The 27,324-nt window shown below is 37.9% G+C and overlaps 3 protein-coding genes across 4 annotated transcripts in view; 2 read left to right on the top strand and 1 right to left on the bottom strand.

Annotated features, from left to right (window-relative positions):
• LOC107713975 (tyrosine-protein kinase yes) overlaps positions 1–11,643 on the top strand; it is a 31,461-nt gene extending 19,818 nt beyond the window's left edge. The window contains exons 5-12 of the mRNA XM_016519659.1: positions 1,293–1,396; positions 1,505–1,654; positions 3,740–3,895; positions 4,940–5,119; positions 5,346–5,422; positions 6,222–6,375; positions 8,096–8,227; positions 11,004–11,643. Coding sequence (XP_016375145.1) covers positions 1,293–1,396; positions 1,505–1,654; positions 3,740–3,895; positions 4,940–5,119; positions 5,346–5,422; positions 6,222–6,375; positions 8,096–8,227; positions 11,004–11,212 — 1,162 coding nt within the window. The 3' untranslated portion in view covers positions 11,213–11,643. The remainder of the gene's footprint in view (positions 1–1,292; positions 1,397–1,504; positions 1,655–3,739; positions 3,896–4,939; positions 5,120–5,345; positions 5,423–6,221; positions 6,376–8,095; positions 8,228–11,003) is intronic.
• A 2,494-nt stretch (positions 11,644–14,137) lies between these two features.
• LOC107713977 (clusterin-like protein 1) lies at positions 14,138–21,126 on the bottom strand. 2 transcript variants are annotated; one of them, XM_016519662.1, is made up of 10 exons: positions 21,054–21,126; positions 19,732–19,863; positions 19,466–19,614; positions 19,156–19,326; positions 18,620–19,040; positions 16,970–17,092; positions 16,276–16,428; positions 15,939–16,000; positions 15,555–15,721; positions 14,138–14,484 (listed from the first exon to the last, which is right to left on the bottom strand). In XM_016519662.1, exons 2-10 carry the CDS (start codon positions 19,832–19,834, stop codon positions 14,469–14,471), a joined length of 1,365 nt encoding a protein of 454 aa, XP_016375148.1. In that variant the 5' UTR covers positions 19,835–19,863; positions 21,054–21,126; the 3' UTR covers positions 14,138–14,468. The 2 variants fall into 2 exon arrangements, with proteins under 2 accessions (XP_016375148.1, XP_016375147.1); XM_016519661.1 differs by having other exon boundaries at positions 15,555–15,733.
• A 3,003-nt stretch (positions 21,127–24,129) lies between these two features.
• The window catches only part of LOC107713963 (collectin sub-family member 12), a 36,290-nt gene continuing 33,095 nt past the window's right edge, over positions 24,130–27,324 (top strand). The window contains exon 1 of the mRNA XM_016519636.1: positions 24,130–24,614. Coding sequence (XP_016375122.1) covers positions 24,608–24,614 — 7 coding nt within the window. The 5' untranslated portion in view covers positions 24,130–24,607. The remainder of the gene's footprint in view (positions 24,615–27,324) is intronic.

The following is a 27,324-nucleotide window of genomic DNA, read 5'->3' on the forward strand; positions in this document are numbered from 1 at the left end:
GCATGCAACACCCGCTGAGTGCCATGAAACAGCTTGAAAGATCAAAGACAATTTTTTAATATAACTCCGACTGGATTCGTCTGAAAGAAGAAAGTCATATTCACCTAGGATGACTTGAGGGTAAGTAATTTATGGGCTAATTTTCATTTTTGGGTGAACTAACCCTTTAATGATTAAACTGCTTTAGGAAAATATCAAGATTAAAACTAATTTGAAATCCTTCATATACACTTTAAGATACACTTCTGTTCAAATTTTTGGAACCTGTTACGTTTTTTTTTTTAAATTAATTTAAATTGTTGTTTTTTTTAAATCTATCTATTTCTTAATTACAAATTGAACTTTCTTTTCATGAAAAGAATCCTGAAAAAATAACAGTTTCCACAAACATATTAAAGGGGTCATATGACGTTGCTAAAAAGAACATTATGTTGTGTATTTGGTGTAATGCAATGTGTTTATGCGGTTTAAGGTTCAAAAAACACATTATTTTCCACATAATGTACATTATTGTTTCTCCTCTATGCCCCACCTTTCTGAAACACATCGATTTTTACAAAGCTCATTGGTCTTAAAAGAGAGGTGTACGCTGATTGGCCAGCTATCCAGTGCATTGTGATTGGCCGAATACCTCAAGCATGTGACGGAAATGTTACGCCCCTTACGTTGACTCTTAACTTTTATAAAGAATATCTCTTTGGATTTGAGACTTTAGTCTTTGCAACTTTACAGATCTTCTTTATGCACCAAGAGCTTGTAACACTCCAAAGAGAAAGGAAAAATTGAAATCGCATCATATGACCCCTTTAAGCTAAACAACTGTTGTCAACATTGATGATGATTAAAAAATATTTATTGAGCAGCAAATCAGCATATTAGAATGATATCTGAAGGATCATGTGACACTGAAGACTAGAGTAATGACAGCTGAAAATTCAGCTTTTCCATCACAGGAATAAATTACATTTTAAAATACATTAAAATAGAAAACTTTTTTAATAAATATTATATTTGATAATCTAATATTATGTAATAATATTTCATAATATAAGCCTACTGCTATTATAACATATTTTTGATCAAATTAATGTAGCATTAGAGACTTAAACGTACTGACCCCGGAATTTTGAACAGTAGCTCTTTGTTTTTTATCCTTTTTTGGGGTTGTTGTTTTTATTCTTTTTTTGGACTTATATATATTTTTTAAATATAGGCTGCCTTTTGTGTGTTCCACAAACTCTTATTTAAAATGGCTGGGCAAGTGTTTATTTTCATTTATTTTTATCTCACAGATGGTACTTTGGCAAAATGGGTCGTAAAGATGCTGAGCGACTGCTACTGGTTCCCGGAAACCAGCGGGGCACTTTTTTGGTCAGAGAAAGTGAGACCACTAAAGGTAAGTGAATCGCTGTTCTTCTTAAGAAGTCCGTCTTACAGCGCTGGTGCTCAAAAACAAACCAGAGCAGAAATATTTTTCATCCATTCCCTCCTCTCCTCCTGGCAGGGGCTTACTCTCTCTCAATACGGGACTGGGATGAGATGAAGGGAGACAACGTGAAACACTACAAAATCCGAAAGCTTGACAGCGGAGGCTATTACATCACCACAAGAGCTCAGTTTGACACTCTACAGAAACTGGTGAAGCATTACACAGGTTAGCACATTCAGTTCAAACAATATTGTTTCTTGTATCTCCTTTCAGTTCAAATGGACAGAAGCCCTGAAAACCAGTCATGTGGAGATGGCAGGGTGGTGATTTGAAGCTTAGGGGTCTCACTGTGACTAGTGCTAACAGGTGCCTGACATCTGCTATGAGAAACGTGTCCCTGTTCACTCATTATGACTGTCAGTTAATCTTGGCCTAGTTTCCACAGGAGAATGTCTGAGAGAGCTTTTGACATCAACACGTCTTTGATCTTATGAGACGTTACGTGAGCGTCCTGCCACAGCGCTGTTGTTGTAGCTGACGTCAGTCCCCACAAAGAAAAACCATCAGATTCTCCTAATTGTGGTTTTTGTCAAGCCGTCAACCCAATGTTATGGTTAAACTCTCAAAGCAGGATTACTTGACGTAAACTACATGGCTTTTACTTAAACTGGGTTTGGCTTTTTCAGCTACACTCATTGCTAGCAGGTCCATAAAATCAATCATACAGCCATACAATCTCCTTAGACAAACATTTACAGTAGAACAAGGTGTACCTATTCTGTTCCTGCCTAACAAAGCACCATGTACAAAGAGAGGTCCATATAGAAATGGTTTACCAGGTTAAGTGTGGAAGAGCTTAACTGGCCTCCACAAAGCCCAGCGCTGTTTTTGTTGTTTTAAAAATACACTTGATTTTAAAAACACATTTTGCTCTTAAATTCTGTTGCACTCCATCTGGTTGTTTCTGAACATAAAAAAACATGTTCTTTGTTGTGAACACTCCTAAGAAAAGCATGTAAATGACTGATAGTCAACTAAAGGATTTTTAAACATTTAGCTCTTTCTTCCAAAGCTTTGGGGCCAGTAAAAATATAAATAAATAAATAAATATGTGTGTGTGTATATGTTTGTTTGTTTGAAAAAAAAAATCTCTTATGCTCACCAAGCCTGCATTTATTTGATCAAAAATACAGTAAAACGGCAATATTATGATAATTTATATATTATTACAATTTAAAATAATTTTAATACATTTTAAAGTGTAATTTGGCAAAGCTGATATTTCAGCAGTCATTACTCCAGTCTTCAGGGTCACATGATCTTTCAGGAATCATATGTTGATTTGGTGGTAAAGAACCATTTATTATTTTTAGCAATATTGAAAACAGTTTTGTATTTTTGTACCATGGTACGTTTTTTCCCCCAGGATTCTTTGGTGAATAGAGAGTTTAAAAAACAGCATTTATTTGTGATAGAAGTCTTTTGTTACATTAGAAATATCTTTACTCTCATTTTTGAACAATTTAATGCATTCTTGCTGAATAAAATATGAATTTCTATTTCTAAATTCTAATTAAATGAATAAATCTTACTGAACAGTAGTGTAAATCCCAATTTTAATTAGATTAAATCCCATTGCAAAGTTGGTAAAACATCCTGCAAAAATCATGTCTATAATTTTGAAATTAAATTCCCACTGATTGGTGGATTTAATTGTTTTCTGTGAGGCATTTCATGCAACCTGTCACAGACCCGAGGGCCAGTGAAAGTAACAAATTTGCTGTTCATATTCATCTTATCTGAAGAATGTCAAGGCTTAATGAAAGGCCATCAGTCCTTGTCTGGCTCTCTCTGTGTGACCCGCTTCGTAAAGATTTTAATCGTTTGGTTGAAAGACAGTGATTAATGTGCTTTATGGTTGGATAAGTGATGAATTAATGACTTTTGCCCTCACCCAGGTCATTTTGTAGCCTTGTTCTTTTATGGTCCCCCTATTGTATGAAATTTGTGAAAATATCACGCACCTTGTTTAATTAGAACTACATCTGTTCATTGTACTCAGTACTTTTCTCACTCACTATACTATTCATTTTTTAAATTATATTTGTTTGAGTTACAGTTATTAACACAGGACATTATGTACTGATCTAGATGGGATTGAGATTCAGTTTTTTATTAAGGGAGTGTCTGTTGTCTGCATATGGGTGTTACAGGTGTAATTTACCTGACATCCTCAGGGAAAACTAGTCCCATCCTCATAGCTTTTATGACCCTAATATTACTCTTATGTGTGTGTGTTTGTGTGTGTAGAGCATGCAGATGGGCTGTGCTACCGACTGACCACAGTGTGTCCGACGGTGAAGCCCCAGACTCAGGGTCTGGCTAAAGATGCATGGGAAATCCCACGAGAGTCACTGCGTCTAGAGCTCAAGTTGGGTCAGGGCTGCTTCGGAGAGGTCTGGATGGGTAAGACAAATGCAAATACAATGCACTCAAACTCATTCCCCAAAGCACCTGGCACACTTTACCCCACAGCTAACATTTTGTCAAAAATGCTTCAGTTGATCATTTATGGCTGAATTAGAAAATACACAAATTACTAGATAACACATTTTACCCCACTCTCCTGTACTGTTAACTTCATTTATTTATGCTGTTTTCGCAAATGCACCACAGTACTAGAGAGAGATGTGAAAGTGGGTTATTAAGATGCTTTGTCTTTCATCACTGCTCTTAAAGCTTGTCACGCTGCAAGCTCCAGCATGCCACAGCACAGAAAACAATGTCGGGAATTTCACTTATTGTGTGTGTGTATGTTTGTTTCAACATGCATAATAGGTTCCACATAACTGATTTGTCATCTGCTGGCAATCTGTGTCAGTGCCGTTTAAATTGTTTTCACAAAACTGTCTGTCCTGGACTGGCAAAGTAACATTCTTGACCTGTTTTGTAAGATTTCTTAAAGGGATAAGTTACCTAAAAATGGTAATATAATAACTAAATATGATAAAATACTCACCCTCAGGCCATCTAGAATGTAGATGTGTTTGTTTCTTCCTCAAAACAGGTCTGGTTAAAATTAGCATTACATCACTTGCTCACCAATGGATCCACTACAGTGAATGGGTGCCGTCAGAATGATAATACAGCTGATAATAGTGTCACAATAATCACAAAACTCCTTTCTGATAGTTTTCAAATACTTAGGCTATTTACTATGGATGTTTATGTTTTACCTTTGTTCACTTGTACATTTTCTGTCAATTTTAAGAATTAACACTTCAGTTCTGCTTTTTCTGAATTAGTACCTGGATTGCACACAATGTTTTTGGTGTAGCTGGTGGAAATTGTCTGGTTTATGAATTGTCTGAACATTCAGCCCTGTTTCAACAAATGTTTCTGAAGATAAAGCCTGAATCCAGTGGAGGTTTTCAAATTCTCACTTGTGGAAAAACACTATCAATGATTTCTTTTGCACTCATTTTGTTCTTTCTTTCATTTTTCCCCTAGGTACATGGAATGGCACGACGAAAGTAGCTATAAAGACACTGAAGCCGGGCACCATGTCTCCTGAAGCCTTCCTGCAGGAGGCCCAGATCATGAAGAAACTTCGGCATGACAAGCTGGTGCCCCTGTATGCTGTTGTGTCCGAGGAGCCAATTTACATTGTCACTGAGTACATGGGCAAAGGTAGCTTGCACTCTTGTCTTCCTTATTTATTCTGTGTATATTTATAAACTCCAGACAGTGTGTTAGATAGATAGATAGATAGATAGATAGATAGATAGATTTTACATATATGTCATCATATATTTCAATTAGTGTGGTTCATATCATGTTTTTGATCCGCTTTTAAACACTCAAGTTAAAATTGTAATTTTGCAAAACTGCTTCACTTTTTGCCTCTGTCTTTTAGGGAGTTTGCTGGATTTCTTGAAGGAGGGTGAGGGCAAGTACCTCAAGCTGCCCCAGCTGGTAGACATGGCTGCCCAGGTGAGAGAAAAAAACAGAACATGATCCACTGTTAACCAGCCAGCTCTGTTTTCCTTTTCCACATGCAGTATCACACCCAATCATTAGCAGAAGCACGTCACAGTGAACCTGGACGAGTGGCATCTCCCAGAGCGGCAGGGTTTCTGTTTCAGCCTCCATCTGGCTGTCATATTTATTTAATATCTGATATGACATCCTGCTGCCTGCGTGTCTCTCCCAGGCACTATGATCCTCATTTCCCGCCTAATGCCTGGAGCACTTAACTGCCACTCCTATGGGGCCACTTCACTTTAATGTGTCTACTCAATTTTGCTCTGTTCGCTTAAAAAGCTCGCTGTTGCTCTCTCACGTTCCTCTTTCCTACTGCGTTTTCTCTCTCTCTCTCGCCTCCCTGGGCTCCCATCACTGCTGCATTGCTTGGCATTGCTGCATTGAGGCTTCAGTCTCCCTCTCACATCTCAGCTTGTGAGATGATGCTTATGAAACCCTTTTGGACAGTTTTGCTGTCTCAGATTGTTTGTTAAATTCCCTTAAGAATTTTCTTCCTGTTTTCTGTTTTGTCTTTTAAGATTGTGTTTAGCAACCTGTTTGCTTGCTGTGTAGATTTTGCCCATAAGCAGCTATTTGAACGTTGGTTAAACCGTAGCTTTTTAAGAACCGAAACTTCGATCATGTGCCACCTCATCTGAACCCATAAATGCAGCATTTCAGCTCTTAATATAGGACTCCCATGACTGGATCTGACATGTTGGCTTTTGTAAGAGCTTCTGGAGGCTTGATTTCCTGTCATCTTGTCTAGATTGCAGATGGCATGGCCTTCATCGAGAGGATGAACTACATCCACAGAGACCTGAGGGCTGCTAACATCCTGGTGGGAGACAATCTGGTCTGCAAGATCGCCGACTTTGGCCTGGCTAGACTGATTGAAGACAACGAATACACTGCTAGACAAGGTACGTGGACGGAAATGCAATATTAAAGGGGTCATATGATGCAATTTCAATTTTTCCTTTCTCTTTGGAGTGTTACAAGCTCTTGGTGCATAAAGAAGATCTGTAAAGTTGCAAAGACTAAAGTCTCAAATCCAAAGAGATATTCTTTATAAAAGTTCAGAGTAAACCACACCCTCCTAAAACGGCTCGTTCAAACACGCCCCCACATGTCTACCTCACTATGTGGGAAGATTTGCATAACACCGCCCAAATCCATCACAGTATGGTAAGGGGCGTAACATTTCGTCACATGCCAATCACAACGCACTGGATAGCTGGCCAATCAGAGCACACCTCGCTTTTTTAGAACGATGAGCTTTGTAAAAATCGACGTGTTTCAGAAAGGCGCGGCATTGAGGAGAAACAATAATGTACATTATATGGAAAATAATGTGGGTTTTTTTTACCTTAAACCGCATAAACACATTGCATTACACCAAATACACAACGTAATGTTCTTTTTAGCAACGTCATATGACCCCTTTAACACATTCGATAATTAGGTCTGAAGCGATAATTACCTAATTGCCTGGTCATGCTTTGTGATATTAGAAATAAATCATGATTATTATCCACGTTAAATCCGTCACGTACTTCCATCCGACTAAGGGAATTTTAAGTGAATGTAGACGGTTTTTAGCCTCTCTTTCCGGTGCAGTGGTGCGTTATGTGAGCAGTGCATTCTAATGTTATAATATTGTAAAAAAAAAAAATTTATATTATTTTATGACTAGAATAATATTCCACTCAGGTTGTGAATGGAAAGTGGATGAAGAATTTCTTCTTAATGATATTCTACTCCTGTGCTTTTTATTTTACAAAGAATTAAACGAAATTATGTATTTTATTCTATAATTATGATTAATATAAAACCAAAGCGCTGATTTGAAAATGGAAACCTTTCATCTGAGTAAAAAGAGGAAATGGGCACACAAAATATGCATGGTGAAATATGGAACTCACCATCTTTTGTTTACAACAATGCTGCTACTGGCAACAAAGCTGTTGTGCTGGAAATTACAAGGCAATCAGCATCTAATCATGCACAATTACCTCACTTACTGTCTGAAGCCATCATCTCCCAGAATGCACTGTGATTGTTTAGAGCACGTTGACTTGCCATTACCTACATAAATGGTGAATGATGATTTTTCCCTGCAGGTAGTCTTGAGTGCCCAAAGGCTTCGGGGCAGTAAAGAAAATGGTACATCACATACTACAATCTTATGCTTTGTTTATGCAGCTGCATTTGTAGATGTTTCACTAATGATCTTTAAAGATCAATGAATCAATGTCTTTCAGTTTCTCATGTTCCCTGATTTGACACTTCATTGGTTATTATTGACTGACTAATTAATAAACTCACCTGTCAGAACACTTTAGATCAGCACATAAACTGCAGACTCAGTGAGCTTTAATGCTTGTGCAAGAGGCGGAGGTTCAAATCCGGCTTGTGTTGTGTATGTTGCTGAACCCATGATCACAGCATAAATGGGATGACATGGCCAAAAAAAAAAAAAGAAACAATAAAATGAATTTCATTTTTTACCATGCAGATGCATTGAATTAAGTAATGTGGAGGCCTACGGGATGTTTTAAAATGCTGACATTTGCTTTGCTTTAGTAAGAGCCATTGACTCTACTGCAGTAATTTAGAGAATGTGTGCCATTGTACCTTCAGGAGCCAAGTTTCCCATTAAGTGGACTGCACCAGAAGCAGCGCTGTATGGCCGATTCACCATCAAATCTGACGTCTGGTCCTTTGGTATCCTGCTGACGGAGCTTGTGACCAAGGGCAGAGTGCCATATCCAGGTGAGAAATATTACATTTGATTTAGCAGTAAACAGATTTTTTTTTCTCACACTCTTTAATTTAGTATAATTACGTTTCATATATTTTGAGGTAGACTTCCATGCATATTTAAAAGTATAGTTCACACAAAAAAACATAATCGCCCTCATGTTGTTTAACACCTGTAAGACTTTGTTTAATCTTTAAAAACAATATTTTAATAAAACCTGAGCATTTTCTGCTCCTTCTTTGAAAGTGCATGTAACCAAAACTTAGAAGATCATAAAAGGAATCCGTATGAATTGAGTGGTTTAATCCAAGTCTTGTAAAGAGGTATGATCACTTTATATGATAAACACAATTAATTTAGGTTTTTATTTACTTTTAAACAATGATCAACACACATGCATGGAGCACATCACATATGGTAAACACGGAAGCTCAAACGTGTGAGCGTGATGCACAGGAACAGATGAGGTATGCTTTAGCGCAGGGGCTCTCAACTCTGGCCCTCGAGATCCACTTTCCTGCAGAGTTTACATCCAACCTTGATCAAACTCACCTGGCAGTAACTTTCTAGTAATCCTGAAGACTTTGATTAGTTTGTTCAGGTGTGTTTGATTAGGGTTGGAGCTAAATTCTGCAGGAAAGTGGATCTCGAGGGCCAGAGTAGAGAACCCCTGCTTTAGTGTGACGTATGTATTTTATATGTGAAGAAATACCTAAATTAAATCTGTTAATCATGTAAAGCAATTAAATTTCTTCACTGGGAGACTGGGATTAAACTACTTTATTCATATGGATTTATTTTACAACAACTTTATGACCTTTTTGTGTCAGTTTTGCTTACCTGGACTTTCGATGGAGGGACAGAAACTTCTCAGGTTTCATTAAAAATATCATAATTTGTATTTCAAAAGATTAACCAAAATCTAATGGGCTTGAATGACATGGGGGTGAGTAAATAACAACAGAAATCTAATTTTTGGGTGATCTACCCCTTTAATATCATGCATAACCAGTGGGACACACCTGAACCAGCTAATCATGGTCTTCAGGTTTACTCAAAAAATCACAGGCAATTGTGTTCAAGCAGGGTTGGGATCCAACAGGCCTGCAGGTAGGTAGATCTCCAAACTGAGAGGTGCAGATTCCACTGTGCCCCCTACTGGAGCAGAGAGGGACTGCTGGGTGTGTTATTACTACACCGAAGGAGCCATCTGGCTTAGGCGGGCATGAAGGACTGACTGGGCACCAGTTCTTATTTACCACCATCTGTCTGTTCCCTTCCTGCACCCGTCCCTCACACGGCCCAGTCTGTCATTTGTAGTGCTTACCTAAAGCCTCTCACTGATGCTGCACATCACAAACCCAGTTAGGCTTTCATCAATCATTCAGTCATACACTATTAGACTCAGTCCATTATTGATGGGCATCTGCTTCCATGCAGAGCCCTAGAAGAGGCTGGATTAATGCGGCAACTTCACTCAAGTGCCGGCAATGTGGCTTAGTGGTTAAAGAACTGGGCTCGTTGCCAAAAGCTTGTAAGTTTGAACCCCAGTAATAGAGAGCCTTAAACTATCAGCATTTTAACCTTGAGCAGATGCCCTTTGGATGTTAGTGTACACTGTTTGGCTGTACAGGTTTGAATTGTTTCATAGTGCAAATACTGGAGTCAAAGAGAAAGTTTATAATCTGTAATATATGACAGTGCTTTGCCTTAAAGGGATAGTTCACCCAAAAATTAAAATTCTGTCATTAATTACTCACCCTCCAGGAACGTAGCAAGGAAATTGGTAAAATAGTCCATGAGACATCAGTGGTTCAACCGTAATTTTACGAAGCTACGAGAATACTTTTTGTGTGCATAGAAAACAAAAATAACTACTTAAATGTATCACGATGCATGCGCTTGCTTCCGCATCATGTAAACAACACATGCGCATGGTGCCGCTGCTTACGTAACACGCACATGCGTCAGCTTCGCATGCATCGTTTACTTGATGCGGAAGCAAGCTCATGCGTCGTGATACTCTGTCCACAATGGCAGCACATTCCAAGAGACTTGATGAGGAGAAGTGTTGTTGAATAAAGTTATTTTTGTTTTGTTTGCACAAAAAAAGTATTCTCGTAGCTTCGTAAAATTACGTTGAACCCCTCATGTCACTATTTTACCGATTTCCTTGCTACGTTTCTGGACCTGGGAACTTTACAGTTGTCTGTTTCGGTCTATGAAGGGTCAGAGAGCTCTCAGATTGCATCAAAAATATCTTAGTTTGTGTTCTGATAATGACTGAAGGTCTTACAGGTTTGGAACGACATGAGGATGAGTAATTAATGACAGAATTTTCATTTTTGGGTGAACCTATCCCTTTAAGCATTTCCATCCAAGCCACAACAGGAAGTCCAGCAGCTTTTTAACTTCCCACTTAACATAAGATTTATTGATTCAAGTTTAGCACACATAAGACTTATTGTTGTGAGTCATTATGCAAGCGAGAGTAAATGAAAGTAGGCTGAGCTCAAAAAGGTCATACGGTGTTTCTCGCATGCATAAAGATAAAGAATCCTTTCTCTGAGAGAGCTCTTGGATACAGTCGACCCACTGATTTACACTTCCTGTCCTCTCACGCAGCACCAGACTGTCTGTCCCCTCTGTCCTCGACACTCCCGTCCTCTGTGGGTTCCAAGCGAAGTGTCCGCTGTAATTACACACCCCTCACATCCTGTCTGAGACAGTCTGGCCGCTGAACAGTGGGCGGTTGCACAAACTGACTCGGTATCAACTGTTTTTCAGGCATGGTGAACCGAGAGGTGTTGGAGCAGGTGGAGCGGGGCTACAGGATGCCGTGTCCTCAGGGCTGCCCGGAGTCGCTGCACGAAATGATGCAGCTCTGCTGGAAGAAGGAGCCAGACGAGCGGCCCACTTTCGAATACATCCAGTCCTTCCTGGAGGACTACTTCACTGCCACTGAGCCACAGTACCAGCCCGGAGACAACCTGTAGAGACCTTCTACGGGACCCAGATACGTGCTAATAAGCCACCAGGACGGTTCCCAAACCCATTGTGGCACCTCCTCCCTACAGCTCCCCTGCACACTTGTCCTTACAGAGATGTTTTTGTTTCTTTCTTTTCCCCCCAGAGTTAAACTTAAAAACTCTATTAGTGCATCTAAAACATGTCTTTCACTGCAGATACAGGCTGTTCTCTGCCTGAGGATGTGTGTGTGGCGGAGTTGACGAGGGTGTGTGTATGAGCGGGACCACGTCACGCTCCCAGAGCTCTGCTGGGGTGATTCCCTGCACTGCAGACAGAGGGAGCTGTGAAACAAGCGATGAGCTTAGTGCTGATGACTGGTTCACAAAATCAGCTGTTTCTTTCATTTTTCTTTATCTATTTTGTTTTTCTCTCCCTTTTTTTGTCTGTTTTCTTTTTCACCTGAACACTAAATCTTTATTATTTTAAAGTTGTTCATTTTTCTTTTCCCCCTTTTTTAAAAAATTTTATTTGGTAGTTTGAGTAGTTTATTAAAAGTGACCAATAACTGTGGTTGAATCGGTTGGCGCTACCAGTGACAGTGCCATTGTTGGGACGGGAAAGTGAAAGTCAAAGAAGGACAGAGAGAATGAGACGCATGAGGGCATAAGCCGTTCTGAATGTATGGGAGCTTGAGTTTAAGACATCAATTACAGGGGCAGAATTTGTTTTTCTCTAAAACACTTTTATAGCAAAGCATGATTTTTAATAAGTACCTTCATTTCAGTTTCAATTAATCTCAATCTCTATGAGAGCTTGAAATCATATCCTGAGAGATGATTCATATTGGAAAGCCTTCACAAAACATTTCTGACGACTGATCGCCATTTCAGCCAGCTGCTAATTTTCAAGCAAAAAGTCATTATTATAAATCGTATTTTTGTCTCAAGGGTAATTAAGCAGAGAGACTTTTGATTAACGAAACACTAGACCTGACCAGTCCAAACATCATTCCTCATGCTGCTGTTGAGACCCGACAGGTCGCAATATCACAACAGCAATGCCTGAGTTGCTTTTTTTACGCACATCAGCACCCACACTGCTAGGTTTGTGTTTTTTGTGCCAACACATTTGTAGTGTTGCCAACCTCTTGGTACCAATTCATTGTTCTCTCATGTACACTCCAATAAATGAACCACAGAGATTTATTGATCTTTCACAGATGATTTCATACATCATTTCAGTATATTTAAAGAGAGCAATGGTTTCTTCATCTTGACATACGAATGTGAACTTGCTCAAATTATTTCACACCGATCTTTGTTTTTGACCAGGAATCAGAATTACAAAGCCTTTTTAACTCCATGATGTACCACATTTGCTGCTGGTGGAGTTGTTACATTTCCTGTTAAGGCGTCACTGTGAAATATTCAGGTACTACAGATAGAGACCATTTACCAACCAAAGTTTGATGGAGTCCGTAAAATTTGCCTTTCATCCTGAGCGCATTTTTAAAAAAGTATGTGATTTTGATGTTTTCCTTGATCTGTTAAAATGGTACAAGTCTAATGGAGAAGGCAAATTAGACCTCATCATACAGCCGTACAATTTTTGCACCACTATTACAGATTTAGTCTTAATGTTTGGTCATGTACTGTCTGTAACGGGTTCATTTTATCCATGACAAGGAATTGAATGTACTTGGGATGAATCAGACCGATATCGTTTGGAGGGCTAATTTGTTGGTTTCTTCTCCCTTTTTGTCATGTAGCTTTACATATATAGCGAGAGGCCTTGCTTTTGTCCTTCCTGTACGTGAGCCCTTTGTCCTAGGGACTTTATTGTCTCCTCCTGTATCCAGGACATCCACTAGACATCTCTCCCATCACCACCTCCTGTTTTACAAGGGCTACAGGCAAGTTTGTGCAAAACTCTGTTATTGATTTTTGTTCTTTGTGTCAAAAAACGAAAGAAAATACTCTAATGTAAGGTGAGGGTCTCCGCTGCAGAGTTTGATGAGGACGTTTGTTGTGAAACAATGGTTACGATTACTAATCTGAAGAATTTGTACAGTAAAAAAATAAAGTTTTACGTAATGCTTTTAACTCCATGGGGTTATTTGTAAATCATGTGTGTTTGTGTTGTTCAGACTTTTGAACTGGAACTCGAAAATTTAGGTAGATGGCATTGGGACTGAACAGAAACATGGAAGCTCTTTTCCACCTGACAGTGTAAAAAAAAAAAGTGCATAATCTGAACTTGGATCTTGCAATATCAGTGCATATCTCAATGTGGCTTTATTTATTATTGTAAGTTTCACACAATTACATTTTTTTTAACTCTGAGACAGAAACAAGGTTCCATGGAAACATGCTCAAGAATTATATTAAACATTTATAATGCTTTATAGTTTTTAGATTTCCCAGAGTGAACGCATAAAGGCCAACGAATGTAATAAACGAGAAATGGTTTTGCACTAAAAGTTAATTATTTTTAAGGAGTGATTGTTATACCCGTTTACAATCACACATTGATATATATTTCTAATATACTTTAAGTACATTTCTGACATACTGATGTTTAAGTCAGTTAACACAAGACAAGTTACAAATGCAGCTAACTGGAACCTGTCACATGATAAGACCATAAATAAATAACAATAATTGCAGTGACTTGACTCTTAAACTTAACACAATGCATAAAATATAACCAAATACATAGAATATAGAATGGTACCAGTGTACCCTGGTTAGTGCTGGGAAGAAAACTGATGACTTGTAAGATTATACATCATCATGCCTAAAAAAAAGAAAAACAAGAACAGTTAGACTAGTCAGAGGTGAGCATTAGATCCACTACCTACCTTTTTTGACATTTAAATTTAGAGTTAGTTTAGATCATTTTAAAATATTAACCCTGTAGAGTCTGACATAGTCAGATTTTTTCCAACGAATGTAATAAACGAGAAATGGTTTTGCACTAAAAGTTAATTATTTTTAAGGAGTGATTGTTATACCCGTTTACAATCACACATTGATATATATTTCTAATATACTTTAAGTACATTTCTGACATACTGATGTTTAAGTCAGTTAACACAAGACAAGTTACAAATGCAGCTAACTGGAACCTGTCACATGATAAGACCATAAATAAATAACAATAATTGCAGTGACTTGACTCTTAAACTTAACACAATGCATAAAATATAACTAAATACATAGAATATAGAATGGTACCAGTGTACCCTGGTTAGTGCTGGGAAGAAAACTGATGACTTGTAGATTATACATCATCATGCCTAAAAAAAAGAAAAACAAGAACAGTTAGACTAGTCAGAGGTGAGCATTAGATCCACTACCTACCTTTTTTGACATTTAAATTTAGAGTTAGTTTAGATCATTTTAAAATATTAACCCTGTAGAGTCTGACATAGTCAGATTTTTTCAAACTCTTTATTGAACCTTTAAATAAAACATCTTTTTTTTTTAATTGCTTATATTTTTGTAATTAAAGCTTTTATGGGCCATATAGTATGATGAGACTATGTAGCTATAAATGTTATTCAGGGGCCCAAACAGAAAAACTATGCAATTTGGTGCAGCTGTTGTTATAAGTGGGCAAAAAGTAAGATAAAATTCTGATAGCTTGTAATGTAAATCAGTTAGATTTTTATAACTGTATAACAGACTACTTGGAACAAATTCACAGAAGTATCAGTTGTCATATCTCCCAATATTATGACTTTGTAAGATGATATTTAAATACTTAATTTTATGATCGGTGCTGTGTTTTTTTATTTTGGGGGCAAACGCATCAAAATACAGGATGATGGTGAATGAGAGATGTACAAATAAACGTTCCTCAAAAGCCTGTTGTATGATAATTGATGCATGCATTTTAACACTATTTTTCTTTATATTATGTACATAAATAAAACTAGGTTGATTCAGTCCAGTAAATGATTATATTGAAATATTAATAAAATATAAAACTTATTCTTATATGTACTTTATAGAAATCATCAAAGATTTTTGACAAACATTTTTACAGTTATACTCACAGGCCTTTTTCTTGCTAAAAAAAAAAAAAAAAAGTATGAACTATCAACAGGTTTTTCATCAATGTTTTTGTCATTTTGATATTTTACAGCCCTTAAAAATCCATGTATCAAATATGCAGCAAGCTTGATAGGGTTAATAATTTAAATACTTTTAAGCATGGCACCACATTGGCTCCCTCAGTCCCTGGTTAAGAACCTCTGATTTATGTGATTAAACTGTGGGGTGAACTGTCCCTGTGAAATGTGTGCTGATGAGTGTGAACTATTCTGACATGTTGCATGATGTGACTAATTGGAAAGTGTCTCACCTGGCCATCTGCTTGTACATGCCCAGAGCCTCCTGTGCCACATACTGGATGAAGGCAGGATCCTGCAGCCTGAGACCCACAGGAACGGTCAGGGTGAGAGTGGGGGAGTTGAGAATATTCACTTCCACTGTAGTGTCTGCTGCTGGGGTGTTGTCGCCCTCCTCGGTCTGTGCCACAAACTTTTTTTTTTTTTCAGATCAATAGATTTAGTATCAACTAAATCGACCACCACTGTTGCTTTATTTCTCACCTACTGAATAATTTCCATATTCATGTAGCATAGTATTTCAATGAATACCATGGTACTACCATGCTACATGTCCAAAATAGCACAGTATGACAAAAAAAGGGTAATACGATGATATTTTCTTGGAAGTGGCTCACCGTGGCAATACTGAAGATGCTCTCAGGTGTGGTGTTGTTATTGGCGAGCTCAGTCACCCAACCAAAGTCAGAGGCCATGTTGCTGAGCCAGCTGATGGTGTCATCAGTGTGACGTACCACCACTGTTGCTTTATTTCTCACCTACTGAATAATTTCCATATTCATGTAGCATAGTATTTCAATGAATGCCATGGTACTACCATGCTACATGTCCAAAATAGCACAGTATGACAAAAAAAGGGTAATACGATGATATTTTCTTGGAAGTGGCTCACCGTAGCAATACTGAAGATGCTCTCAGGTGTGGTGTTGTTATTGGCGAGCTCAGTCACCCAACCAAAGTCAGAGGCCATGTTGCTGAGCCAGCTGATGGTGTCATCAGTGTGACGTTGCACAATGCCCAGCACCTCTTCATACTGCTGCTTGGACGCTTCCAACAGCTGAGAGGCTTCATCCAACTCGATGTGTAGTTCTCTTACATTTGGGCATTCTTGGAATCAAACAATAAGTACTTGAAGTGATCAGTATCACTGGTAAGAGTTTTCTAAAGGGACAGTTCACCCAAAAATGTAAATTCTGTCTTCATTCACTCAATCTCATGTTGTTCCAAACCTGTATGATTTCAGTTTTTCCATGGAACACAATGATAAAAGATAAATTCCGGAGCCTGTACGATGGTGAGGAGAACAGCTTGTTCTTCGGAGTCATTTTTTGCAATGAATCAGTTGGATCAGTTTCACTAACCAGCCTGATTTATTCTTTCATGAGTCCGAATGATCCGATTCTCAATATCAACTCACTCACTCTCATCTGGTAGTTAACAGTTAATTGTCAGTGAATAATGTCTTCATAAACAATGACTTCGGTCTATTCCTCACACTTCTGAAGAGCTGGAATGTAGTGAGTACAGGATTTTCCCTTTTTGTGTTCCATAAATTCAGGTTTGAAACAACATGAGAATGAGGCGGACAGGATTTTCATTTTTGGGTGAACTACCCATTCAACTAATCAATGTGAGTGTGAGTTCTTACCGGTAAACAAGTTTCCCTGGCAGGCCTCACACTTGCTCTGCAGCTGCCAGCACTCTGAGGACTGTCTGCGCAGATCTTTGCACAGCCTCTTGTCCTGTAGAAGCTGAGGGAAGAGTTTCCTCTCTGGAGTGAATAGAGACACATGTAGAGAAAGTTAAGGCCTGTTCAAACCAAGATCGATAACTATATTAGCATTCACACCAGCGCACAATAACTTTCTGTTTAAGAGCACACTGCAGTTAGGTTGTCTGCTACTTTAAAAGCTCAAGCTCTTTTAAATCAGGTGGATTCCTATTGGCTGTCAATGTTTTATCATTCATCAACTGGGGGATTGTTGTGAGACCCCCAATAACTCTTGGCCCCCACTAGCTACACCCCTGTCTGTCAATGTTTTTATCGATCATCATCTGGATAAAATAGCTCTGAAAGTCATTCCATGTTGTTTCTCTGTGTCACAGTTGGAATTGTGGCCTGAGCTATTCTATTCTATTAGCGTGAAGGCTCGTTTTTAAACACCCACAAAATAAACAATAACTAATTAACATCCACAACACTGGACGATATAAGGTTCTGTTTATTATATGATTCGTCTGCCTCTTTAAATGCTCGAGTCCGGTAGATTCTGATGGTATAGTTATCGTGCACGGTGTGAACGGGCCTGAACTATAATAATGATAAGCATATTAGCGTCAGAAATGACGGATGGTAATATTTTACTTGTTCTGAGTGCAGGCTTTAGATTAGGGTTTTGATTAGGCTGTTTATGTTTTCATAGTTTATCAGCCAGAAAACATCGTTCTGAATTGGCCTTGGGAACTTTGTACAGGCGGATTCTTGCATTAAAGTAATAGTTAACCCATAATTCTATCATTATTTACTTAAATGTGAACTGTTTTAATTACTTTGTATGATTAAAAAGTACTGTGAAAACTGACAGCCCCTATTCTGACTTTCATTGTATTGCAAAGAATGGCCAAATTATTATTTATGTATGCACCTTTTGTGTCCCACAGAATAATGTCATTGGTTTTGTGGGTGAGTAAATGATGGGTGAGTAAATGATGGCAGAATTTTCGGTATGTGTACTTATGTGTACTTACCTAAGAAAGTACTGGTAATACAAGGTAACTACATGGGATAGAGTTAGGTTTAGGGGTAGGTTCAGGCCAGGGTTATTACCTAGTTATAATATTTACTTTAACAAGTACATCGTATGTACATGAGGGACAGGATTGTAAAATAAAGTGCTTCCGAATTTTCATTTATGGCTGAACACACATGTCAGGATAATGCACCTTTCTCCTCCTCGGTCTTCTCCATAGCATCATGAATGTCACTGAAGGCTTGTGTGACTACGGTTTGTGTCCCAATAATGTCATTGGTTTTGTGGGTGAGTAAATGATGGGTGAGTAAATGATGGCAGAATTTTCGGTATGTGTACTTATGTGTACTTACCTAAGAAAGTACTGGTAATACAAGGTAACTACATGGGATAGAGATAGGTTTAGGGGTAGGTTCAGGCCAGGGTTATTACCTAGTTATAATATTTACTTTAACAAGTACATCGTATGTACATGAGGGACAGGATTGTAAAATAAAGTGCTTCCGAATTTTCATTTATGGCTGAACACACATGTCAGGATAATGCACCTTTCTCCTCCTCGGTCTTCTCCATAGCATCATGAATGTCACTGAAGGCTTGTGTGACTACGGCCCCAAACTCCTCCAACACACTTCTGCCAAAGTCAAAGAAGGACTCCAGCACATCTTCTAGTCCCACACCCTCCAGAGCTTTGTTGGAAGGCTTCAGCACCAGCTCGCTCTCTTTATCCTCCTGAAGCTCAGGGCTGAAAGCCCTTCGTAGGGCCTGGTCCAGCTCATGGTGGAAGTGGGAGACCAGCACGACACTGCGATTGACCAGGCTTCCCACTTCGGTGAGCAGGTTGCTGAAGGAGTCCTCGATCCTCACCACCTCCAGGTCAGGATTCTCTGCGCTCTGGTTCAGCACAACCTCATCCTGAGTATCACGAGGGCCAAAGCGAGAGCTCAGCCTTTGGAAGAAGTTCTGTAGCTGTGGAGAACAGAAAAATACATGATACAACTTTGGTATTTTCATTCCATTTATAGCTATCAAATTGTTTCAAAACACAGCATTTGAATGGCAAATGTGGATGAGAATTCTGTACTTTATTGGTGAAGGTGGCGAATCTACGGCGGCAGGTGTTGGTATAGAAGTTCTTACAGGTGTCTTCAAGACAAGGTCGACATTCCTCCCAGGAGGACTTTAGAGACTCCTTACATTGCTGCTCGGCTTCGTTCAGCTTCTTTTCTATATCCTGTGCGGTCTCTGCTGCACCCTGATGGTGCAAGAAGCCAATGACAGGTTTCGAACATTTATATCAAAATGGCACTTTTATGTTTATAATTTTTTGTTTAACACAACTAGAAAGACTGTTTATTTTGGTTTTAAAAAATCCCACTTAAATATTCACTGACCTTTTTCTTCTCCCCGCTGTGCCTGAGGGACTTCATGAGGTTTGCATGTTTCTCTTCGTTCCTGGCCATCACCTCCTTCATTTGTTTGATCCCAAACAGTGCTTTGCTGACCTCCTGATCCACCAGCTTCTCCCCTTCCAGAGACAGGCCTGAAAGACCATCACGTTTCAGGTCATCTACATGTCATTAGGTTGTTCCCTGGTTTTGTGTATTCATTTGAGCACATAGTCATAATATTCATTTCTTCTGCTATAGGATGCACTCACGTTTGAGAGTGTTGGCTGATATCGGAGGTGGGGCAGTATCAGGGGCACAATGAAAGGCCCCCGGAGACGCCAGTAAAACCAGAGAGAAGATCAACGCCCTCATCCTCAGCAACTTCAAAGGAGTAACACAACCCGTTTAAGAAACAAGTAGGTGGTTTAGAGACTTTCATAAAATAGTTGTAGCTATTTTTTTTTTTTGAAAGGCTTTATAATATATAATACACAATAATAAGACATCTTGTCTCTCCTTTTTGTCCCCAGTCAGTCTCAGAGTTTTGATCATGAGAATGAAGGAGCAGTAATAGCTGTGAGTAACCACTGAGTGGCACTACATCTTCACTGAAAATTCACGGTTCAAAGAAATTCAGTGTTTTATAACTTACAGTCAGTATATGTCACTCTTTAGTCCGTGTATCTAATCCATTGTTATGTTTGCTTCCAGATACTTCCACTGAGAATCGAGGCCCAATTCTCTAGAAGCTTCTTTCTGGGATTAAGTAGGTGTAATATGGGATCTATTAAGCAGTTTAAGAGGTTACAGAATGTGGCTTCATATTATAGAGCCAAACAAGTCTTGTGACTATCTACCCAAAACCCTCCATTTTGTCTTCTTTTCGAGATCTGCAACCAGACACATGAGGTGTTATCTTAAGAGGCAATGCATTCTAGAATATTCTAGAAATACCACCAGAGGTGCACAAGTTCACCAGCTTTACTTCATTACCATCTGTTGTCTTAAATGAACACAACAGAGCCAATATATTTGGTAGGTCCATGTCAAAAGCTAGTGTTGTAAAGCTGTCACATCATATGTCTGAGTGCTGGTAAAACGATCAGTACATAATTTTCTGCCATTGATATTTGTGGCCAAGTTTGTTACACAATAGTGTCTGCATTAGTCAAAATGAGGATGTGCTTTTAAATCACTGCTTAAGTATTTAACAACTAAATGCCACAGATAACTTCATTTAGTATAAAATTAGCTCTGTGTTGACATCCTAAAATTATCTGTAGATTGTATGTGCATGCCTAATTGCTTATATTCATTATTGATCTGTTTGTTTTTAGATCATCATTAGATCAGTGATATATCAACATGGCAATTCACGTTTAGCATATTTGATTTCCGTCCACAGTAAAATACACTGTGTGATCATAAGTAATCATACAGTACTGTCCAATTAAACATTTCAGGATCTTTACAAAGTATACAATAATATTATTAATGTAAATAAACCATGATCATATTTCACTATATATTATGAGAGATAAGTAAACAGAGCTCTCTAACATTATATGAAGATCAAAGGATAGGAACTCACCAGAAAATTCCTACTGATGTCTGACTATGCAGTGTGATTAATGCTGTTTGCTGCAGAGGGAAGGTGTGTTGTTTATCTTTACCTGAACACTTCTATTTATACTAAGTAGAACCAGAGACGATCCAATTAATGCATTTAAAGGTTATGACCCTCCAAGATGTAACTAGCTTTTGTTTAGCTGTTCTCAGTACCTAGTTACACATATTTACAAACATGCAGCATTTTTATATCAGCACAATGATGCTATCTGGAATTTGTATTTATTAACATGGTACACTTTTTTTTTTTTTTTATGTTTTTGAAAGAATCTTCTCACCAAGGCTGCATTTTTTCAAATTTAAAAATACACTAAAACCAGTACTATTGTGATATAATATTGTATTTTTTCTGTTTTCTATTTTCATATATTTTAAACTGTAATTTATTCCTGTGCTGTAAAGCTGAATTATCAGCAGCCATTACTCCAGTCTTCTGCGTCACACAATCCTTCAGAAATCATGCTGATTTGGTGCTTAAAAAAACATTTCTTATTATTATTAATGTTGAAAACTTTCACAAAACTCATGAATATTTCTGTGAAAATTGTGATAAAGTACTTTTTCAGGTTTTAATGAATAGGCAGTTTAAAACAACACCATTTATTATTATTATTGTTATTTAATGTCCTTGCTGAATAAAAGTATAAATTACTTTAAAAAAATTAAAAAATAAATAAAAAGACAGCAAACTGTTGAATGGAAGTGTTTGCTAATTGTGTTATGGCATTTTTATAGTTTTACTTATTTTTTAGAACAAAGGTAAATTTGGGTAAAAATCAATTTTAGGTAAAGGTAAATTTGATCAGTTTTATGATGTATATCACAAAGTCTTAAAGTCTCCAGGTTTAAAATTAACCTTGCATATATAACGAAGTAGAAACTGGCAACAAAGACGTGGTGTAGGCCCACATTCCCCTCACGTTTCTCATTAGCGCACCATGTCCTTGTAAAAGTGCCCTCTCTTCAGGGCTTGTGACCCTGAAAATAGTATTTTCTAACCTCTAATGAGAAACAGCAATATGGGCCACTGGTATGTCCATCTCTGCTAAGTCTAAACACACCTGTTTCTCATAACCCTATCTGGATCTGTCGCGCTCATCTAGTGCCAAAGACCTGGCAGTTGGCACGCCGAGGGTGAATTACTGGATCTGAGAGCACGGAAACCTCAGAATACATATAAACAGTAACGACAGAACATGCTCTGAAAACATTGCTTTAGTATAAAACGATACAGACCTCCTTATGAAAAAGTACCATGAAAAGTTGCCAGATTTTTACCATATTGGATGTCCTTCAAATGCTGTAAGCTTTCAGAATCATTTTGTTTCATTTCTGTAACAACAGTAGCAACTATGGTATTTTGGTGGAAACTATGGTCACCATGGTAAAGTTTGAAAGTAAAGTGTCATTCCGAAGGTCAATAAAAATGGATAAGGCACCTGCTCTGGCACAAAAACTTCCGATACTTAAGAGGGCACACAAAGTTTAGAGCCCAGCAGTGCAGCTTTAATACGTTGGAGCTGTTTTTTTTTTTTTTTTTTTACATTAGCGCTTAGCCTCGTTAAGTTGGAAAAACATTTCTGGCCAGTGTGGTGCTAGACTTGTGTGGTTGCAGCGGATCACACGATTCTGAACAATCCAGCGGGATGTCAAAAAATTAATCACGGATCCCTGTGGCAAAGGGATTTAGAGAGAAATGCAAAGAAAGAACAAAATGAACTGTGTGCTTATTAAACCCGAAGGGAGCGGAACAGTTGTGCAAGCAATTTTGAGCAACAGTCAACACACGCAAAGGACTTTTCACTTGGCAGCCCTGGAATTCAGAGCCAAAACGCTGGCATACCTAAGACATTTATTTGAAAAATAGCACCATAATTAATTAAGAAAAGATTCAGTAACACTTTATATGAAGCATATATACAAACCTATATTATCATGTTAATGTTGTTGTCATATAACACATGACACTTGGTGTTGGACATGTTTTATTACATTAAACACATGATCAACACGATATTTTTGAACGCATGATGACCTTTTGTAATGGAGAATATTGTCACATTATAAGGGAGAAACTATCAAAATGGAACTTGCTTTTAACAGCCTATTACAAGCTTTTCAGTCTAACTTTAAATTAAAAATCTATGTAACATAATTTAGGAAACAGTTAAATTAATAATTATATAATGTAATTATATTATTGTGTAATTACATAAAGCTTAAAGGGATAGTTCACCTAAAAATGAAAATTCTGTCATCATTTACAAACCTCCCACTTGTTACAAACCTTAAACAGAGTTTATTTCTTCTGTTGAACAAAAAAAAAAAAAAAGACATTTTAAAGAATGTTGGTAACCAAACAGTTGACGGTAGCCATTGACTTCCATAGTATTTTTCTCATATGGAAGTCAATGGTTACTGTTATATGTCATCAGGTTGTCCCTATCCCTTTAAAACACATGACAACATCTTGCAGTGAGATTTTACTTTGTTCACTTGTTTATCCACCAACTACAGAGAAATATTATATTAGTATATAATTTGTAAAGTAGTAATTTGAATTTAAGATGGGTGTGAACTAGATATTTGAAACCTACACACAAAACCACTGCTAGAGAAAACACTCATTTTTGTAACTTTACTTTGTAGTTACCGATATAAAGCTTTCGTTTGTCACAACTCCAGTCTTCACTTCATATACATTATTCCAGCCTAATAGTGGACATAAAAGTGTTGATAGACTTTTTTTCTACACTGAAAGGTTGGCCCATGCTAGGTTTTAACCCATGTTAAGCAATCATCACAGTGGTGAAGAACAGTGAGGAGTATAGAGGTATTAGAAATGCTGAGTTTTTGGGTGAACACAATTACGTTTGAGTTGTAATGTTTTCTATATTGTTTCTTTACCGATTAAGATTTCACAGCACTCCAAGCTCAACAAAAACTATCTCGTGCAACGTGTAAGACCCTCCCATGTGCCAAGACAAGAGGAAGTTTAACTCCAGAAGCGGTGCGGCACGTTCAGAGTTTCAGAAAAGAGGAGGCTGCTGCTGCTTTTCACCTGATTTCCCTTTAAGAGATTCAGTTCATGTAGAAAACAAGTGGACTAACAGACATCCTACGGACTGCCAATTTCTCTCTGGTTCTCGGGTTGCAGCCAAAAGGCAGAAGAGGAGGCATCCTCACTCACCTCAAGTGAATTTCCATCGCGAACACGTTCTCATGGAGAGAGAAAAAGTTTGCGTCTTGAGCAGAAGTTTGTAGCCTGCGACTCATTAAACATCGTGTCCACGAGATTTTCCTTTTGTTGTGTGAATTTTTTTTTTTAAGTTTAGCGTCAGTCACAGGGATTGAGGGGGTGATAAACATTCTACGCATGTTTCAGGTGGAATATTAGCATCTGTGAAACTTCAGTGTGGAAGTGCGCGAGTGCGATTCTTGAGTCCCCGCTATTGTCATGAGGTTGATGTGAACTTTTGGCTCGTGACGGAACGGTGTTACCTCAGTTTTACCACAATGAAGGGTAAGTTGCATTTCAAATTATCCACTGCTTACACATTTTTAGTGCACTGTCTTTTTAAGAGAAGTCTCTTGAGTCTATCCACGCGTCTCGCTCTTCAGTTTTTTCTGCTTTTCTTTCTTTCTCTTGTGAGAGGAATGTGTGTTACTCCAGTGCACGAAACATCTGGTTGCGATTAACTGCTCGTAGTGTCTAAGGTTGGCGGATTGTTTGGCTGAACTGTTATAAGACAGCTGAATAGATTCACACACAACCTTGTGTTGCTGACCCGGCTATTGTGTGGGATGTTCAGTGACATTTCTCCCTTTATCTTAAAAAATCAAAACACGTGGCCACGTTACAAATGAAACATCTGGCGGGGTGTGAAGATGTTTCTCTAAGGGTTGAAAAACTTGTGAAATCTCATTTCTATAAGTTTCTATTAAATCTGATAGACTTCAACGTGTTAATGTTCAGTTAAGTACGTGTTTGGATTCATAATTTTTAATTACAACTTAAAAGTTTTACGCAAAATGAAATTAACAGGACTTTTGAGAACTATAAAAAGTAAATGTTAATATTATGTTGATATTAAAATAATGTGCACTGACATGAGATGAATAATACAGATATAGCCCATCAGTCTTCTAGAATCATCTTTTGATTCTGCATGAAGTGGGTCCACCCTTATGGATGCAGTCATATTTAGATCACATGATCAGCTTTTTTAGGTGCTTCTATAATAATGTTTATTTCATATAGCTGTATTTTAGTCAGTTCTTTTAGTCAAGTAGAAAGAACTTAGAACGAGAAAACGTAACAAAAGATAAACAACTTCAATGTTAATCAGCAGCAGCAACAAAAAACGTTTCATCCAGGCTAAGTAAACTGCTATACTATTGGGAGGAATAACAAAAATTTAATGAGTGCAGATTTAAAAGTGTCATGTGCTCTTAATTCTAAGTTACAGTAATTTGTGCTGTGGAAATAAAGGGTCAGGATTATATAATTAAAAATGAAAAGGTCCTCTGTATTGGGTTGTTCTATGAGCCAAGATGTTTTCCATCTCAACTGCACCCCAGAATTTAAATGTGTGACTCAGAGAGCCACTTGCAGTAAAAACAACCCCCACGGCTCATTTTGCATGTCCAATGGCCAGATGTTTTGACAAACACCAAGCCTTCACATCACATTTTTGTGCCTTATGAGTTACGCAACATTGAACTTCTTCTCATTTTTAACCAGAAGGCTGCCATCTAGTGGAAATTTCAATGTAGCCTAAATATTGTGTGAGTTCATATAGAACTAAAAGTAATATATGCATGTAGCCTCCATATGCATGAAAATTGACTTTAAAAAATCTTGCTTCATTGGAAGTGCAGTTTTAATGCAACTGGAATTGAATGCAGTGCAATTATAAAAAAAAAAAATCACTTCTTAATGTGTATCTAAAAACAGGAAGTTGTCACTTTGTGTCAAAAAGTGGATTCCTGTGGGTTGCCTGGATTTTGGACTTCAGACAAGTAAAATAACTCATCTTTCGGTTAGATAAATGTTTATTCACCATAAAATCAATTCAAAGCATTAACATATTAATTATTAGTAAACAGAGCAAAAGGCACATTGGAAAAAAAAAACTAATAAGGGTGTTTAGACCACACACAGTGAATTGTTGTTCCCCTGAGTAATGGTCATCCGCAGTCTTCTGTGATACTCCTCCATGCATAACATTTTTAACCTCGAAAGTTTTATTTCAAGCAATATTTCTCTTGCAATGTGAAGTTTCTGACCGTGGCTTTGTAAAAATATTGTTTTTTGGGTGTGTGGGAGTTTTGTTCCTTTGCATTTCCCAGAGTTTTGTTGTTATTTTCAGCTCAAATACTGAAATAGCTGTCGGCATCGGTCTACAATTCTTTGTCCCAAGCTGTTTGTTCCCTGGTTTTCCACTCTGAGGGTTGTGTTGTGTGTCTGTCCAGTTGGATGGCTGGACTTGAGGTCACACTCTGTGGGGTTTCTAACGGACTGTTCCCCCACCCACCTGCGGTTCTGACTCTGGTTTAGTATCAGAGTGAGGGGGAGTGGGCTCCAACTACAGAAACATGTGTTCTTTCTTTATTTTCTCTGGCCTTGGACAATGACATATAAAACCGCCTGGAGTCACCCCTCTCCTCTCCCATGAGCATGGTAGCCACAAGAGAGAGCGCTCCAGGACAGGAAGAGGAAGTAGAGGATGGTATCATTTAGTTAACTCGTGAATGGACCATCCTGGCCAATGTTATTTCAGCAGTCAGATGCAGAACACATGCTTTTTATCAATTCCAAATCTGATGTTATGTGTGTGTTTATGTTATTTATCTCAGCATAATATACTGACCTTGTTTCTGAGGAAGCATGAATATTGTCATATTTATTTGGTGTTATGACATTTCAGAGCTTGTTGTCTGTGCCTAGTAATGTATAATATATTAATATTTCACTAATATATATAGGCCTATTTAAAGAAAACATATGAATATTGTCACATTTGGTGTGATGACATTTTAGAGCTTGTTGTCTGTGCCTAATAATGTATAATATAATATTTCACTAATTTCTCTAACTCCAAACTTTTAAAGGACACTGTATATATATATAGAGAGAGAGAGAGAGAGAGAGAGAGTCAGTGAGTTAAGTTTTATTTATTTTTTAAATAAATTAATACTGTTATTCAGCAAGGATATATTGAACTGATCAA

The sequence above is a fragment of the Sinocyclocheilus rhinocerous genome, unplaced genomic scaffold (genome assembly GCF_001515625.1).
Source record: "Sinocyclocheilus rhinocerous isolate Xijiao unplaced genomic scaffold, SAMN03320098_v1.1 scaffold2043, whole genome shotgun sequence".
Lineage (NCBI taxonomy): Eukaryota > Metazoa > Chordata > Actinopteri > Cypriniformes > Cyprinidae > Sinocyclocheilus > Sinocyclocheilus rhinocerous.